This window comes from Mobula birostris, chromosome 6 (assembly GCF_030028105.1).
Source record: "Mobula birostris isolate sMobBir1 chromosome 6, sMobBir1.hap1, whole genome shotgun sequence".
Taxonomy (NCBI): domain Eukaryota; kingdom Metazoa; phylum Chordata; class Chondrichthyes; order Myliobatiformes; family Myliobatidae; genus Mobula; species Mobula birostris.
In genome coordinates this window covers 136,083,742-136,100,664 of record NC_092375.1, presented here as the reverse complement: position 1 = coordinate 136,100,664, position 16,923 = coordinate 136,083,742, and the positions used below count along the sequence as shown (strand labels likewise).

The window sequence follows — 16,923 nt, the reverse complement described above, 5'->3', positions numbered from 1 at the left end:
CCTTGACAAATTCTGGAAAGATGTATTTCAAATTTTTTCTGCACTTTTTAATGTCAGCTTTAAGCCCAATCCTTTGACTGCCCTGTTTGGTATTGTTGAGGATAGTGCTACAATACTGAGGCCATGTAATTTGCGGGTATTGGCCTTTATGTCTCTTATGGCTAGGAGGGTGATCTTGCTCAAGTGGAAGGAGGCCACCCCGCCCACTCGTGTTCAATGGCTATCTGATGTTATGTTATGCCTTGATCTACAGAAGATTCGTTGTTCGATTTCTGATTCCAAACAGAATTTTCTAATGTTATGGGGACCCTTTCTGAGTTATTTTCATAATCTTTGAACTGTTAGTAAAGTATAGATCTGAGCCATTATTATAATATTAAATGGCAAGGTATTTTTTTTTCCAACAACCAGCTCATTTTGGTAGTGGGGGTAGATTAGGATATTTTTATCTTTCTTAAGGGGTACAGGGTTTTTTTTTTTTAAATAGGATATGACAGATAAACAGGAATAGGGTACTAGGATGGCCAAAGGTGGGAGGATAAAGTGTAAGTTAGGGTATGTGTGTGTGTGTGTGATTGTGTGAAGGGATTTAGAATGTAAGTCTATTGGATTCAGGAGCAGAAGGTGGCGGTAATGCACCATTAAGCTGGGTGCCAACCGCCGTAAAACAAGACAAAGAAGAAGTGGGGGTAAGATTTTTTTAATAAAATAAAATTATTTTATCTTATTTCATAATTCAATCTTTTTTTCTACATGATTGATTTGGAATATGGGATACTGTGATCATATTACTGTGACTTAAATGTAATGTAATTCAAATTACTTACTTGTATCCTTATGAATGTTGTATTTGTATTCATGCAATTTATATAATATTAATAAAAATATTGAAAGAGGTTTCAGGCTGAACCTGAAAAGTCCGATGTTGACAGTAACTATTGCAAAACTACTTAAAGACAAATGATAAAAAAAAATTATTCAAATATAGAATAAGGAGAAAGCATTAAGTTTATGATGTAGCAGAAAAAACTGGAAGAGTGCATTCAATGATGCTTATTTCCTCAGAGAATCATAGAAAACTACATTACAAAAACAAGCTCTTTAGCCACCTAGTCTGTGCTGAACTACTTAAAGTGCCTAGTCCCATCAATCTGCACCTGGACCATAGCTCTCCATACCCCCCCCATCTACGAACCTATCCAAAACTTCTCTTAAATATTGAAATCAAAATCGCATCCACCACTTGCGCTGGCAGCTCATTCCACACTCTCACCACCCTCTGAGTGAAGAAGCTTCCCCTACTGTTCTTCTTAAAATTTCACCTTTAACCCATGACCCCTACTTGTAGTCAACCCAAAAGAGCCTACTTGTACTTACCCTATACCCCTCATAACTTTGTACCTTTATCAAATCTCCCTTCAATCTTCTTCTTTCTAGGGAATAAAGTTCTAATCGATTCAGTCTTTTCTTATAACTCAGCATCCTTGTAAATTTTCTCTGTACTCTTTCAATTTTATTTACATCTTTCCTGCAGGTAGGTGACCAAAAAAATGCACACAATACTCCAAATTAGGCCTCACCAACGTCTTATAAAAATTCAACATAACATTCCATCTCCTGTACTCAATACTTTGATTTATGAAGGCAAATGTGCCAAAAAGCTTTCTTTACTGCCCTGTCCATCTGTGATGTCACTTTCAATGAATTATGGACCTGTATTCTCAGATCCCTTTGTTCTACCACACTCCTCAGTGCCCGACTGTTCATTGTGCAAGACCTACCCTGGCTGGTTCTCCCAAAGTGTAACACCTCACACTTGTCTGCCTTGAATTCCATCTGCCATTTTTCCAGCTGGTCCAGATTCCGCTGCAAGCTTTGATAGTCTTCCTTGCTGTCCCTACATCCCCTAATCTTGGTGATCCAGTTAACCACATTACCATCCAGATTATTAATATAGATGATAAACAACATCAGACCCAGCACTAATCCTTGTGGCTCACCACCAGTCACAGTCAGAGAGGCAACCATCTACTACCACTCTATACCTTCTCCCGCAAAACAAACATTTAGTACTGTTTACTACCTCATCATGAATGCCAAGCGACTGAGCCTTCTTGACCAACCTCCCATGCAGGAACTTGTCAAATGCCTTACTAAAGTCCATGTAAACAACATCCACTGCCTTACCTTTATCAACTTTCCAGGTAACTTCCTCAAAAACTCTAAGATTGGTAGGATATAATCTACCATGCTAACTATCTTTAACTAGTCCCTGTCTATCCAAAAACTCATATCTGGTCCCTTAGAATACTTTCTTTCCCGCTACTGATGTCAGGTTCACTAGTTTATAATTTCCTGGTTTATTCCTGGAGTCTTTCTTAAACAGTGGAACAACATTAACTATCCTCCAGTCCTCCAGCACCTCACATATCACTGAGAATGATTTAAATATCTTTGCTAGGGCCCCTTCAATTTCTGCAGTTGCCTCCCTCAGGGTCCGAGGGAACACCCTGTCAGGCCCTGGGGATTTGGCCACCTGATTTGCCTCAACAGCAAACACCTCCTCCTCTGTAATCTGTATAAGGCACATGACCTTGCTGCTGCTTTGCCTCACTTCCATAGACTCTGTGTCCATCTGCCGAGTAAATACTGATGCAAAAAAATCCATTTAAGAACTTCCTCATCTCATTTGGCTTCACGCATAGATTATCGTTCTGATCTTCCAGAGGTCCAATTTTGACCCTTGCAATCCTTTTGCTCTCAACATATGTGTAGAACCCCTTTGCCTTGTCTGCTAAAATGACCTCCCGCCTTCTTTTAGCCCTCCTGATTTCTTTCTTAAGTTATGACATAGTTATGACCATACAGTCCACTGAGTTTACACTGGCTCACAGCACATTCACATACACACATTATCTTTCCCTGTAACCTCATCTACCCACATCCACATCAATTCCCTGCCAGATTCTACCAGTCACCTCCACAACAGGAGCAATTTGGTCTGGGCTATCAATCTACCAACCCACATGTTGAGCTCTACCCTGTGCTGCATTGTGCCAAGCCTCTGAGCCCAAGCCCACTTTCTCCACCTAGACCCCTCTCTTAGCAATCAGGATCTTCCTGCTAGCTTTAATACCCCTCCAGTCTCTTGCATACCTCACTGGCCGAGAGCGCACAATGATACAAGTATCTCTCTTGGACATGATGATGTGCACCACCCCTCTTGCTCCAAGTACTCAGGTATCACAGCTTATAGACAAGTGGGAACGGTTGTTCTGGTAACAGACTGTCAATAGACTTTCATCTGGTCAGTGGTCTTGAGCGCTTGATATATTTCCTAATGCAGACTACAGAGCGTATGTAGGTTTGCGGTGGCATTCAGGGAAAGATGAGCTGCTTCCTCAGAGTGTGCTGCAGGATGAGAGGCGTGGCCTGCTGTTGGCTCAGTTGCTCATTTCTTAACATCGTCTTCCTATTCACCTCGGTAAGGATTGAAATCAAGTCCGACCTAGAGACAATGTGGGGAAAAAATCAATTGCAGATTCTAGTAAAGCACAAGAACACTTCACAGACTCCCCCAGCACAGTCTGTGACTCTGCAAACATCCCCAGTGCAGACTAAGACTCTGCACAATGTCTCAAGGTCTACCTGCAGTAACTGTTGGGTTTTAGGGTTTAACAAGAGTATCTATTAAATCCTGAATAACCATGAACGTTTCCAAACTCAGATGAAAGGTCACTGACCTGAAACCAACTACTTTTCTCTCCACAGAAATAGCCTGATCTGCTGAATATTTCTGTTTTTTTTTAAAAAACCACTCTGGCGGAGCTCTAAGAACGGTGAACTCCAAGGCTCTGGACATATACTGTGAATCCACACCAGGCTCAGGAGTCACATGAGATGCTTCTAACTGCAGTACTTACCTGTGTCGATACTTCCACAGATACTCTGACAGAGTGCGCATGAAGGAGGAAGGCTGTTGAGGTGCTTGGTGAAGCAGGCTCTGAGAAATCTGGCAGCAACACCACAGGATGTCTGCTTCCTGAGGAACTATTTCCTCGCAGTTATTGCCATCAACTTGAATTAGGTCTCCATTACTCTGGGCACTGGACAGCTCCAATTCGCCATTCGCTGCAGTTCTGAGGAAATCCTGAACAAAGAAGAGCCGAGGTTTGCCCAAGAGGGAGCGGCATTGCTGCCCTTTGAAATAGTGCTGGATTTGCTTAAAGGGAAGTCCAGGGTCATTCCCATCAACTGCAAGGATGCAATCCTGCGTGCCACGGCTGATAATGCAGCAAACAAAGCAGTCAAGGGCGCCTAGATCATCCCGCTCTGATGCTTCCTTCAAAATCTTTTCCACCTCGTTCAGCTCAACGTAGAGATGGAGGACGACACTGAAATGTAGTGCCTCAAATGTCTCCTTTAACAGACCTGGAGAAACAAGCCAGGAGTTAGTACATGAAGGAGAGAGGGGTGGGGCAGTTAAATAGGGAAATGAAGGGAGGGAGGTCAAAGCACAAGTGAAGGGAAGCAGGAGATTGGTGTTAATCAACTCATACATAGTGTTAATGCTCAGCCAACAGAGGAGTTAAATAGCTGAGGTTTATTACACATGGAAGGGGGATGTTATTAAATGGAAATGTAACAATAATTAGTAAAAGGAAGGGATTTAATTCACTGTTGGAGGTGAGGTTTAATACATGTGAATCAGAGAAAATTATATATTTGTAATTGGCTTATTACTGATACTGGCAGTGAGATATTGGGAGGCGGGGTGGATACGCCTCCAAATGAGGTGCAAGGTGCTCCTTCCCTCTGCTAGCCTGCAGATCACTCTTGGGAAAGGTGTAGCACTGCTAACAGTTCTATGAAGCCATGGAAGCAGGTGGTGGATGGCTGTATGAGCAGAGGGTACATATCATAAGTCTTGGTTACACGACCACTAACACCAGACAATCTCTGAACAGAATTTGTAATGGCCGGGGTCACCTGTAAAGACACTGCCCAGAAAAAGGCAATGGCAAACCACTTCTGTAGAAAAATTTTTCAAGAACAATCATGGTCAAAGACCACAATCACCCGTGTGATACGGCACTGATGATGATGATGACTGAGATACAGTGAAAAGGTTTTGCTTACATGCCATAGAGACAGATCACTCCATACACAAACACACTGAGGGAGTATAAAAAGCAAAGAAAAACAATAGCAGGATGCAGAATATAATTTTAAGAGTTCGAGAGAAAGTGCAGTGCAGGTAGACAGACATGGTGCAGAGGCTGTGACATGGTATCAGAGTTCACCTTTAGTGTACAAGATGTTCATTCAAGAGTCTTACAGCAGCAGGACAAAAGCAGTGTTTGAGCTTCGTGGCGCCCAATGGAATGAGCAAGACGAGAGAATGACGGGATGGGAGGGATATTTAATTATGTTGACTGCTTTCCTGAGGCACCAGGAAGTACAGACAAAGCCAACGAAGGGGAAGCTGGCTTTTGTGAGAGTTTGGGCTGTATCTACAACTCTTCTTGTGGTTCTGGGAAGAGCAGCTGCATACCAAGTTGTAATGTGGCCAGGTGGGATGATTTCCATAGTGCATATGCAAAGATTGGTGAAGGTCAACAGTGTCATGCTAAAATTCCTCAGCCTTGTAAGTAGGTGGCAACACTGCTGTGCTTTATTGGTCATATTATCTACCTGTGCAGTGTGTTTCATGGTAAAGGAGAAGATTTTAAAAGATGGGAATGAGGTAGGATTTAATACTGTGAAAGTCTTGATGAGCTACAAACAGGTGGTATTGTACACAGCAATATGTGGAGTGGAAGTGGTAGGATTAATATACCGTATACGATGCACGGGGGAGTTAAGGAGGGGGGCTAAATACATAACAGATGAAGAAGTACAGTTGACCAAGGGCAGTAACAATGGAGAGGAAACTAGGAAAAGGGTGAGAGGGTAGGGGCAGTGTTAACATACAGAAAACTGAACTGCATGTGGAGGAGGGTTCATGATTAGTAAATGGAGATTAATAATCAACTACATGGGATTAATACACAGTAAACTGGGCTGATGCACTAAGACAGGGCAGTATACACCATGTGGAGTGCAGCCTACAGCACTCACCTGCATCAGTTCCAATACAGTCAATGATTAAACAAAGGCCAAATGGGTTACTCTGCATCTTGTAAGTTTCCAGTCCGTTCTGTAACATAAAGAACAGCATTATAATAAAATACTCACATTTAGCACAGTGCTTTCCACCTGATCAACTGCTCTAGTGGTATTGGGAAAGATATCAATGTTCACTTGTCCCAAAAGGGGTGGTCCTTTGCTGTTTTCCCCCCAATCGGCCATAAGCCAGAGTCCCAGGGGGAAGGAATAGTGTCCATTTACTCAGTCTGCTGAAAGGCAGTGACTAACTTTGTAACAGTCCTTCAGGACTTCAGAAATTCAGCCCACGTCTGTACACAAGTCCCTAGACTGCTACTGAACCCTCGATCTTCTGACTCAGTTTCCACTTGCACGACAACGTGAGATGATAGCAGCCACTGTGAGTTAGTGTCAGCATTGGAATGCCGTACTGGGCAACAAACTGTATGTATCTGGACTTCGTTACCTGCAGCACAGAATTGTAGCTGTCATCTAATGGGTTCAAGTCCTACTGGAAAGTCTTAAGACAAATGCAGAAAGAATACACTCAGTGTTTCAAGTACCTCTGCTTAGAGATGAAAAGTTAAATTGAAGCCTGTTTGCTCCATCTGCTGAATGACACCGTTCTGAAGAGGGCAGAGTTTACCTCAGTGCATTGGCCAATATTTATTCCTCAAATCATTATCACATCATAGCATTGCAATTGCAAGAGTTTGTCATATTTCCTATGTAACAAGACTGCATAATAAAATTCACTGGCTATAAATAGGACTTCCTTGTTCCTTCTCCTTCAAGTACCCCATTGCGAATGACCCCTTTGATAATGAGCACTCCCCAATACATGCAAACTCCCCTGTGTGTTCCTTAATATGTAACCAGCCTGAGGAGAAATTACCTAAAGAGTGTCCCTGCCCCATCTCCCACAGCACGTGACCAAAAGCTACCTCCTCACAATGAGATATCCATCTCTGGCTGGAGGGGCTTCCACTGAAGTGTAAATATTTGCACTCCAAAACCCACCTCATGTGTGTGAAACTCCACTTCCCCCATTCAAATTCATGCCCCTTCCCTTGCCACATTTTGACACCGCGATGTGTGCCTACCGCTACCTGCTGGACCACATAGCTTGTTCTTGGAGCAGTGGGCTGTGCTGACTCAGGCACTGGACTGCTCAGTTCTGTCACGTTAGGCTCCTCAGCTGCAGGAGAAAAACAGACAGTTTCAAAGAGGTAGTTCATCTCAAACTGTAATACATTCAGCTTTCACATCCAAAAGAAGAAACATTTAACAATAATGAGCAATATATCTAAGCCAAGTGAAAAAAGGCCACAATAATTTGGGAGAAAAGAATATATTCTCATCGCACGAGGTGGCATTGCCCCAATTCTTAGTGCAGTCAAAATCTGCCAGGTGAAGGCCAAGCAAGGTTGTACTTTCATTCTGTCCATGATCAGGGACCCCAGTTGAAACCTCACACACTCTGCTGTTGTCGAGGTGCTCAGAATCCTGATGTATTTCACTTGTTAAACCACTCCACTTGTCCTGTTCCAGGAAAAGACTGCATCACTGGAGAAATACAACATACTTCTAAAAGTCCCTACTGGTACTTAGCCATCACTCAAGCAATTTCCTAGTCCCCTGGGCTCACCCCATTACCTTATCCTTAACTTCTATCAAATCTATGATTAAATATCAAAATAATCTTTGCTTTAGTCTTTGACGATGAATTCACAAACTTGCCACAACCTAATGACACTTTCCCTACATACTGCCTACCCATTGATCGTTAATGCCCAAACAGAGTATGATACACGTAAATGTAGCTGTTAGACATGGAATGGTTTAATTAAGCATACATAAGAAACTCCCCTACACTAGGTACAGAGATTAACATCAATATTTAGCAATTGTTACTTACATAAGGTTATTGTTAACCTTGGGCAATTGGAGGGAATATGCTGTCTCAATAACTGGTTTGTAATCACAGGCTGCACACTGCTTCTCATCTGGAAGATGAAGGAAAACAACAGCAAAGAGTTAAGTCAGTCTCAGGTAACCTCAAGATTTTGGAAGGCAGAGATTATTAGATTAATCACATCTAGAGACAGATGAGGCAGGGACACAGTTGAGTAATAGTCATAGTCATACTTTATTAATCCCGGGGGAAATTGGTTTTCGTTACAGTTGCACCATAAATAATTAAATAGTAATAAAACCATAAATAGTTAAATAGTAATATGTAAATTATGCCAGGTAATAAGTCCGGGACCAGCCTATTGGCTCAGGGTGTCTGACCCTCCAAGGGAGGAGTTGTAAAGTTTGACGGCCACAGGCAGGAATGACTTCCTATGACGCTCTGTGTTGCATCTCGGTGGATTGAGTCTCTGGCTGAATGTACTCCTGTGCCCAACCAGTACATTATGTAGTGGATGGGAGACATTGTCCAAGATGGCATGCAACTTGGACAGCATCCTCTTTTCAGACCCCACCGTCAGAGAGTCCAGTTCCATCCCCACAACATCACTGGCCTTACGAATGGGTTTGTTGATTCTGTTGGTGACTGCTACCCTCAGCCTGCTGCCCCAGCACAAAACAGCAAACATGATCGCACTGGCCACCACAGACTGTTGATGAGACTGTTAATGGTGATGAGAAGGAAATGAAAGAATGGATTTGGAATTCAGCTCATCTTTGGATCAAATATGCTGCTGCTGTGGGCAGTCTGGTTCAGATTCAGACAGGGATGGGATCAATGGCAGTGGAACTGAACTCCTGTCAACCACACAAAATCTCAGTAACTACACACCACTAATTCCAGTCCACGCCAGTTCCTGACACGAAAAATTATCAAAGGCCATGCCAGGTGCAAAACATGAAAAGGGGAAAGCGTAAGGGAGGGAGGAAAAGTAAAACAAAATGTTTTATAAGTATTTTCAAGTCTTTTCAGAGATTCCTACCCCAAGTTGTTCAACGTGCTCTGGACCAAATCCACACTCCTGCTGGGGAACAGAAACAGGAATGACGTTCTGATAGGCATCTGACCTTCTTACAGGGCTCATACGTTCACCTGAGAAAGACAGACAAAGATTACAGTATTGTCATTAACACCATCATTTACTGCGAGTTGCTCCAACTAACATAATCCCTGCAATTTATTGCAACTATCCTTAACAAATGTACACCCTACAAAAGCCCGCCGCTCACTCTGAGCTACATGAGCACAAACACGTGCATCCACACACGCAGTGACATGAACACGTACAGTAATTCAAACAGCTCTTTCACAACCGTAGTCAGCAGAGTTTGTTGAAATTTAGGTACCTTGTTTTAATGCATGAAACACCAACCTCTGGGTGTATACATGAAGGTTCTACATATAGTGATGAAGAACAAATACAATAAAACCCTGATATCCCAGCATGCTTATGACTTTATTGGTGCCAGAATAACAATGTGCCGTCACTACTGGATGTTACAATATCTCTAGTCCCTCACTACTGGATATTATAATATCTCTACAGTTTTAGATGTTACACAGTGAGATGATAAATTTTCCAGCAAACCAGGTAAATTGAAAAGGAGCATGGGAAACCAGCATCCCAGTGAGTGGAATGGGGAGGGAGGGAAAGGGAACGTCGACTCAGACCATGAGAGGCCTGCGTCGGGCATTTTCATGCCTTACAAGGCGCAGATTGGAAGTCTGTGTGGGGCGCCACTCCTCGCACAGACTAGAGCAATGTGTGATTAAATGCCTTGCTCAAGGGCACAAACATGCTGCCACAGCCGAGGCTCGAACTAGCGACCTTGAGATCACTAGATGAACGCCTTAACCACTTGGCCACGTGCCCAACACAAGTGGAATGGGAGCATGGAAACCACAGCTCAGATGAGCAAGACTTGAAACCACATACATCTGACATAGGGATGAGACTGCTGAATCAGGTGACAGTCACCTACAGCCAATATAACCCCCACAGTATCTTGTACTGTAACTGCCTTGAATAGAACAGTATAGCCCAGGAACAGGCTTTCTAGCCCACGATGAATACTGCAGTAACATACATCACCATGATTACCTAAAACATTCCAACCAATCTAATCACCTCCACAAATTATGACTCATTTTAACCCAACATAACACATTGAGGATAGTTGCATTGTAACCCCACCCCCCAAAAAAAGCAACCCAGCCCCCTCTCCCATCGAATATTTTCCAAAAATTGAGTCTTTATTCTGCCAATGACCCCTGGGTAGCTAGTCTGCAGCTCAAAATCCCAATCCAAGAGTACCATAAGTGGGCTGATAAATACTGACTGAGTAATGCCTCTAGATTCAGCAACAATTTCGTGCAATTTGATGAACATTCAAATATAGTCTACATCTGTGAACGTCAGTCTGATCTGTTCCCAGGTTCATAGCTATCTCGCGTTTATTTTTCCAGCTTGTCAACTTTACACTGTTTATTGTCAAGTGTTTGTCCAGTTTTTTGCAGTATTCCCTGGTTTTCACAGGACTCCCCCTCCCTAGCGCACATCTTCCTGGCATTTACAACTTTCCCACTCCCAGTGTGTGTTCACACTTACCCTTACCCTTATTTATTGTCCTAATATTTATTTTCCAAATGCACTCACGCATCTGCTTGTGTTTTGTGATCTTCTTTTTCAGATCGATTCTCCGAATATTGGTAAGGCAATCTTCCACCACAGCCAAATTATTCTCATCAATTTTGCCAGTTTTCTCCAGTTCAACAACCAAATCTAAGAAAGTCTGGCAGGAAAAAGGAAATCTCCATTAGCTCAGGAGCAGTACCCAACTTTTAGATCGCAGAACCTACAAAAATGCTGACCGAATATTGCTGTCCAATAGTAACAGGTAATCATTATGGAGAGGGGAACTTCAGTAATCCCTACCACTCAAAGGTAATGCTAATGGGGTTCAAGGATCTTAAAGGAAGTGATATAGTAGATGCATTGGTTGCAATCCAACTAAAACCCCTTCCTAATCTCTGGGTCCCCAGAGCACTGGAACACGACTGAAGTAACGCCAATCTTTAGCAAAGGAAGGAGACTGGAAGCAAGAAACTATAGATCAATAGATCTATATTCATCACTGGGAAAATGCTGTAGTCCATTATAGATGAGGTAATAGAATTTAGTAAACTACAGAATTTAACCCATTTCAGTTCACCAAACAGCTGCTGGGTTAGAAGAGAAACGGAAAGCTGTCCTGCACAAAGGAATGGATGGACCACCACCTTCTTTCTTTCTTTTTAAATCTTTTTATTAATTTTCCAAAATTCTAAAGAGAATAACAATATTGATACAGAGAGATTGGAATAATCTTATTGTTGATAAGCACATACAAAAAAGATTTCGATTAATACAGGTATAATAGACTTCCAAACTCTTAATATAATTAATCATAGAGAAAAAAATAAAAAGAAAAAACTACAAAGAACCCCCTGCCAAAAATCAAAAAAAAACTAAATGTTAGACCCAAAAAAAAAACGGAACAAGGCTAGGCCAATATCTTAAATCAAACACGTTCAATAATGTCGTCAACTCCGCTCCTCTATGCATATATTTTAAGTTAATAAGGATTCAGAAAGGTCAAATTACATCATATGAAAATGTTGAATAAATGGTTTCCAAGTCTCTTCAAATTTAACCGAAGGATCAAAAATGTCACTTCTGATTTTTTTTAAATTTAAACATGATATAGTTTGGGAAAACTATTGAAGTGTGGTAGGAGGATTGGTCTCCTTCCAGTTCAATAAAATGGATCTTCTGGCCATTAAAGTAACAAATGTGATCATCCGACAGGCTGAAGAGGATAAAAACCTATGTTCTATCATTGGCAAACCAAAGATTGCCATAATAGGATGGGGTTGTAAATCAAAACGCAAAACTGTTGAGATAATATCAAAAATATCTTTCCAGAATTTTTCCAAAAGAGGACAGGACCAAAACATATGAGTTAAGGAAGCCACCTCAGAGTGATATCTGTCACAAATAGGGTTTATATGGGAATAAAAATGGGCTAATTTATCTTTAGACATATGGGCCCTATGCACTACTTTAAATTGTATTATTAAATTGTATGCTTGGCATATATAGAGGCAGAACTAACTAGTTGAAAATTTTTATCCCATTTCTCTATAGGTAGGCAAAGTTGAAGTTCCCTTTCCCATTCATTTTTAATTTTATCAGATATACTTGGTTGTAATTTCATAATTTTATCATAAATAGATGCCATTAATCCCTTCTGAAAGGGATTTAAACCTAAAATTTTATCGATGATATCAGTAGGGTGTGAGATCAGGAAGGTAGGCAGTGTGGTATCTAAAAAGTTTATTTGTAAATATCTTAAAAAATGGGATCTGGGCAAATTAAATTTATTAGATAACTGTTCAAAAGACATGAAACAGTTATCCAGAAATAAGTCACGAAAACATGTTATACCTTTCATTTTCCATATCAAAAAGACTTGATCCATAACCGAGGGTTGAAAAAAAAATTAGATATAATAGGGCTTGATAATATAAATTTGTTCAAACCAAAAAATTTATGAAATTGAAACCATATTCATAATGTATGTTTAATTACTGGATTAACCATTTGTTTATTCAATTTAGATAATACAAAAGTAAGTGAAGTTCCTTAAATGGAAGCCAAAGAGAACCCTTGTACAGAGTAGCCTTCAAGGTTTACCCAATGTGGACTTAGAATTATATTACAATCTTGTGTCCAAAATATTAAATATTAAATATTAATTGCCCAATGATAGAATCTTAGATTAGGCAATACTAAACCACCATCTTTCTTGGACTTATGTAAATATTTTTTACTTAACCTGGGATTTTTGTTCTGCCATATATAAGAGGAAATTTTAGAATTGATAGTATCAAAAAAAAAATTAGGAATAAAAATTAGTATTGCTTGAAATAGATATAAAAATTTAGGTAAAATAATCATTTTAATAGCATTAATTCTGCCAATCAGTGATAGAGACAATGGGGACCACTTAGTAATCAGTTGTTTAACCTGACTAATTAATGGTAAAAGGTTGAGCTTGAATAAATCCTTATGTCTCTTAGCAATCTTCGAAGCATCTTCAGTAACCTGGACAGAGAAGTTGAACTGGGAGACTGTGATGCCCTCATTGCCCCCACAGAACCAACAGAGGCTTTCGACCTTCAGGAGCCTCTCTTCAAGGAGGTTCAGCAAGTAGTCAAGAAAGCCAGAGCTGGCTCAGCTCCTGGTCCAAGTGGCACCACCTACAACATCTACAAACGCTGCCCCCGGCCTCTCCGGCAGCTGTGGAGAATCCTCAAGGTCAACTGGAAGAGAGGCAAAGTGCCCAAGCAATGGAAGTATGCATACAGAATGTGGATTCCATAAGAAGGGAAATCCGAGAACAGTCAGTTAGTTTAGGATAATATCCTTGCTGAGTGTTGAAGGGAAGATCTTCTTCAGCGTGGTGGCAAAGCGTCTAACAGAGTACTTCCTGAGGAACAATTACATCGACACCTCCGTCCAGAAGGGTGGCGTTCCAAGGGTACCAGGCTGCTTGGAACACACTGGAGTCATCACACAGCTCCTGAGAGAGGCCAGAGAGAATAAGGGTGACAGTGGTTTTGTGGTTGGATTTGGCCAATGCTTATGGATCAATCCCCCACAAGGCTGTTGAAGATGCTCTGAAGAGGCACCATGATCCTGAAGGAATCAGAGGCCTCCTTATAGACTACTACAACGAGTTCCACCCGAGAGTCTCACAGGGCCAATAACATCAGACTGGTGCAGGCTGGAGACTGGTATCATCACAGGCTGCACCATCTCAGTCATCCTTTTCGCCCTGGCAATGAACAGGCTGGTAAAACCCGCAGAGCCAGAGAGTCGAGGCCCAAAATCAAGATCTGAGATCCACCAACCACAAATACGAGCCTTCATGGATGATCGGAGTCAGTGCCTGGTGCTAGGTGGGCTGGAAAGGTTGATGAGGTAGGCAAAGATGTCCTTCAAGCCTGCAAAATCAAAAACTGTATCTGTAGTGCTGAAGAAGGAGAGAGAACCGGAGAAATTTTGTTTCTCTATTGAGGACATTCCAATTCCTACCATCACAGAGAACCCTGTTAAAAGTCTTGGGAAGATGTTTGATGCAACACTCAGAGATAAGGTGGTAATAAGATACACCTATGGGGAGTTTGAATAATGGCTGCAAGAGGTTGACAGGACTGGTGGTTTAAGGCGATTTACCAGCACGGTGTTCTACCAAGAATCCTCTGGCCACCGCTTCTCTATGAGTTTCCAATTTCCTCTGTTGCTGAATTAGAGAGGGTAGTCAGCCGGTTCCTGCGAAGATGGCTGGGAACATCAGCAGCATCGCTCTGTACAGGAATAAATGCAAACCGAGGCTCCCCCTGAAATCCATCGAGGAGGAGTTCAATTGCGAACAAGAGAGGTGCTGCAGTTCCGGGACTCTTCAGATCCAAAGGTTGCCGGAGCAAGAGTGGCAGTGAGAACTGGAAGAGAGTGGAGAGCAGAAACTGCAGTGGAAAAAGCCGAGGCGCGACTGTGCCACAAAGTGCTGGTGGGGGCAGTCGCCAAGGGAAGAGTTGGACTCAGAAGACTTGAAGTCCCCCATTTTGACAAAGTACAAGGGAAAGAGTGACGAGAACTGGTCCAGAATGAAGTAAGCGCAGCTGTGGAGGAGGAGAGGACCAGCAGAGCAGTGGCAATGAAACAGCAAGGAGCCTGGACCAAATGGGAGCAGGTGATCGCGCGAAAGATCATGTGGAACGATCTCTGGAAGGTGGATCCACACCGCATCAAGTTCCTTAACCAGGCTGTTTATGACATCCTTCCTAGCCCATCCAACCTGCACTGCTGGGGCCTTGCAGAACAACCAGCTTGCCCCCTCTGTGAGAAGACCGGTACGCTAGAGCATATTCTAAGCTGCTGCCCCAGAGCTTCTTGCCGATGGCTGTTATCAGTGGCAGCATGACCAGGTCCTCTGGACAATTGCTGAGACAATCTGCAGCACCCTTAACATCTGCTGGAAAACAAGTCCGGTCAAGAATACCATCTGCTTTGTCAAAGAGGGGGAAAGACCAACAGAACACCAGAAAGCAACCGGTTTGCTCTTCACTGCGCAGGACTGGAAGTTAAAAGCAGACCTGGGAAAACAGCTACAGTTTCCTCCCCACATCATAGAGACTACATTGAGTTGGACCACAACATGATGTCGGACTGCATCGAAGCATGTTCTTAAGCTTGAGCTTACCGTGCCGTGGGAAGAATGCATGGAGGAGGCTTACGAGCGGAAAAGAGTCAAGTATGAAGATCTGAAGAGTAACTGCTAAAGAAGAGGCTGGAGAGCGGTGTTGGCCCGTGGAGGTTGGGTGTCGTGGCTTTGCAGGCCAGTCGCTCTGTGAAGTATACACTGCACTTGGAATCACAGGAGAGAGAAGGAGGAGAGCCATTTCTACCACCACAGATGCAGCAGAGAAAGCATCAAGATGGCTCGGGATAAAGAGGGCAGATCCATGGGTTGCTGCTAGGGCACAGGCCGGGGTCTGATCAACCCCAGTCGGGTCGCCTGGGCCTGATCAACCCCGGTCGGGTCGCCTGGGCCTGATCAACCCCGGTCAGGTCGCCTGGGCGAGGCCGGGGTCTGATCAACCCCAGTCGGGTCGCCTGGGCCTGATCAACCCCAGTCGGGTCACCTGGGCGAGGGTGTATGATGTTGAAAGACCCGAAACACCTGACGACCCAGGTAACATCGCTGATGATCTGCCCTAGCTTATCATGCAGATGTTTCTGTATGAAGAAAACTAAAAGCCTTGGAACTATAGGCCAGTAAATAGGCCTGTGGTTAAGTTACCAGGGAGGATTCTGAATGGAAAGATATGGAGCAGGTTTAGCATATAATTGTTGGAGTATAGAACAACAAGATAATCTTAATTAAGCACATAACATTTTGAGAAAGGTCGACAGGGTGAGTACTGAGAAGGTGCTTTCTCTGACAAAGGTAAATAAATCTAAAGGGCATAGTTTCAGCCGAAGGGATTGTCCATTTCAAATGGAATGAGGAGGAATATGTTATTGTAAATTTCTGGAACTTGGGCAGAGTTAATGGACGTTACTAAGCAAGGATCAGCAAGACATTTTGAACAATGAGAGAGTCAAGGGGCCTGGTGAGAGAGCAGGAAAATGGTGCTGAGGCCAGGGTTGGATAAGCCAGGATCTTCCTGGTGGAACTTGCTTGAAAGACCAAAATGCCTACTCCTGCGATACTGTTATCACCAGGAACAGCAGTTTCACAGTAAAATCTCCTGCGACAGTCCAAGCTGGCTTGTACTCATCAATGTATCATTTGTCTTCAGTCTACTCCCACCCCAAAACTGTACACAGGCGTTTTGAGCTTGGTTTGTATCCTGGTTTTGAAGAATCTGCGTCCAGGCCATTGCCAGGATTAGGAACTCTGACTTTAAAGAATTCTGGGTTAGAAAAGCATGGTCCAACCTCTCCCAGGATTTAGAAGATTCTGATCCCAGAATATTTGTGGGTTAGGAGGGCCTTGAATGGCCTACGATCACCAATCTAATCACATTCATAAGATATAATTCCAGCTGGATCTAAGCTTGAGGTAAGTTTGACCCCAAGATTGGGAGGATCTGTTTCTGAGGTGTTCTTGGCTTTTGACTAATTTGCTTTGAGAGTTCCCAGGTTCAGGAGATTCTGTCCCAAGACTGTGCTTGGGTGAAAAGTAATCTGA

The 16,923-nt window shown here is 42.7% G+C and overlaps 1 protein-coding gene across 5 annotated transcripts in view; it reads right to left on the bottom strand.

Annotated features, from left to right (window-relative positions):
• Positions 1 to 318: 318 nt before the first annotated feature.
• LOC140199389 (CASP8 and FADD-like apoptosis regulator) overlaps positions 319 to 16,923 on the bottom strand; it is a 28,017-nt gene continuing 11,412 nt past the window's right edge. For 3 of the 5 annotated variants that reach the window (XM_072261397.1, XM_072261396.1, XM_072261398.1), the window contains exons 4-10: positions 10,737 to 10,914; positions 9,105 to 9,214; positions 8,066 to 8,153; positions 7,251 to 7,345; positions 6,121 to 6,199; positions 3,924 to 4,431; positions 319 to 3,508 (exon numbers count right to left, since the gene is read on the bottom strand). In XM_072261397.1, the coding sequence (XP_072117498.1) occupies positions 3,379 to 3,508; positions 3,924 to 4,431; positions 6,121 to 6,199; positions 7,251 to 7,345; positions 8,066 to 8,153; positions 9,105 to 9,214; positions 10,737 to 10,914 (1,188 nt within the window). In that variant the 3' untranslated portion in view covers positions 319 to 3,378. The remainder of the gene's footprint in view (positions 3,509 to 3,923; positions 4,432 to 6,120; positions 6,200 to 7,250; positions 7,346 to 8,065; positions 8,154 to 9,104; positions 9,215 to 10,736; positions 10,915 to 16,923) is intronic. The other 2 variants (XM_072261399.1, XM_072261400.1) reach the window with 2 other exon arrangements.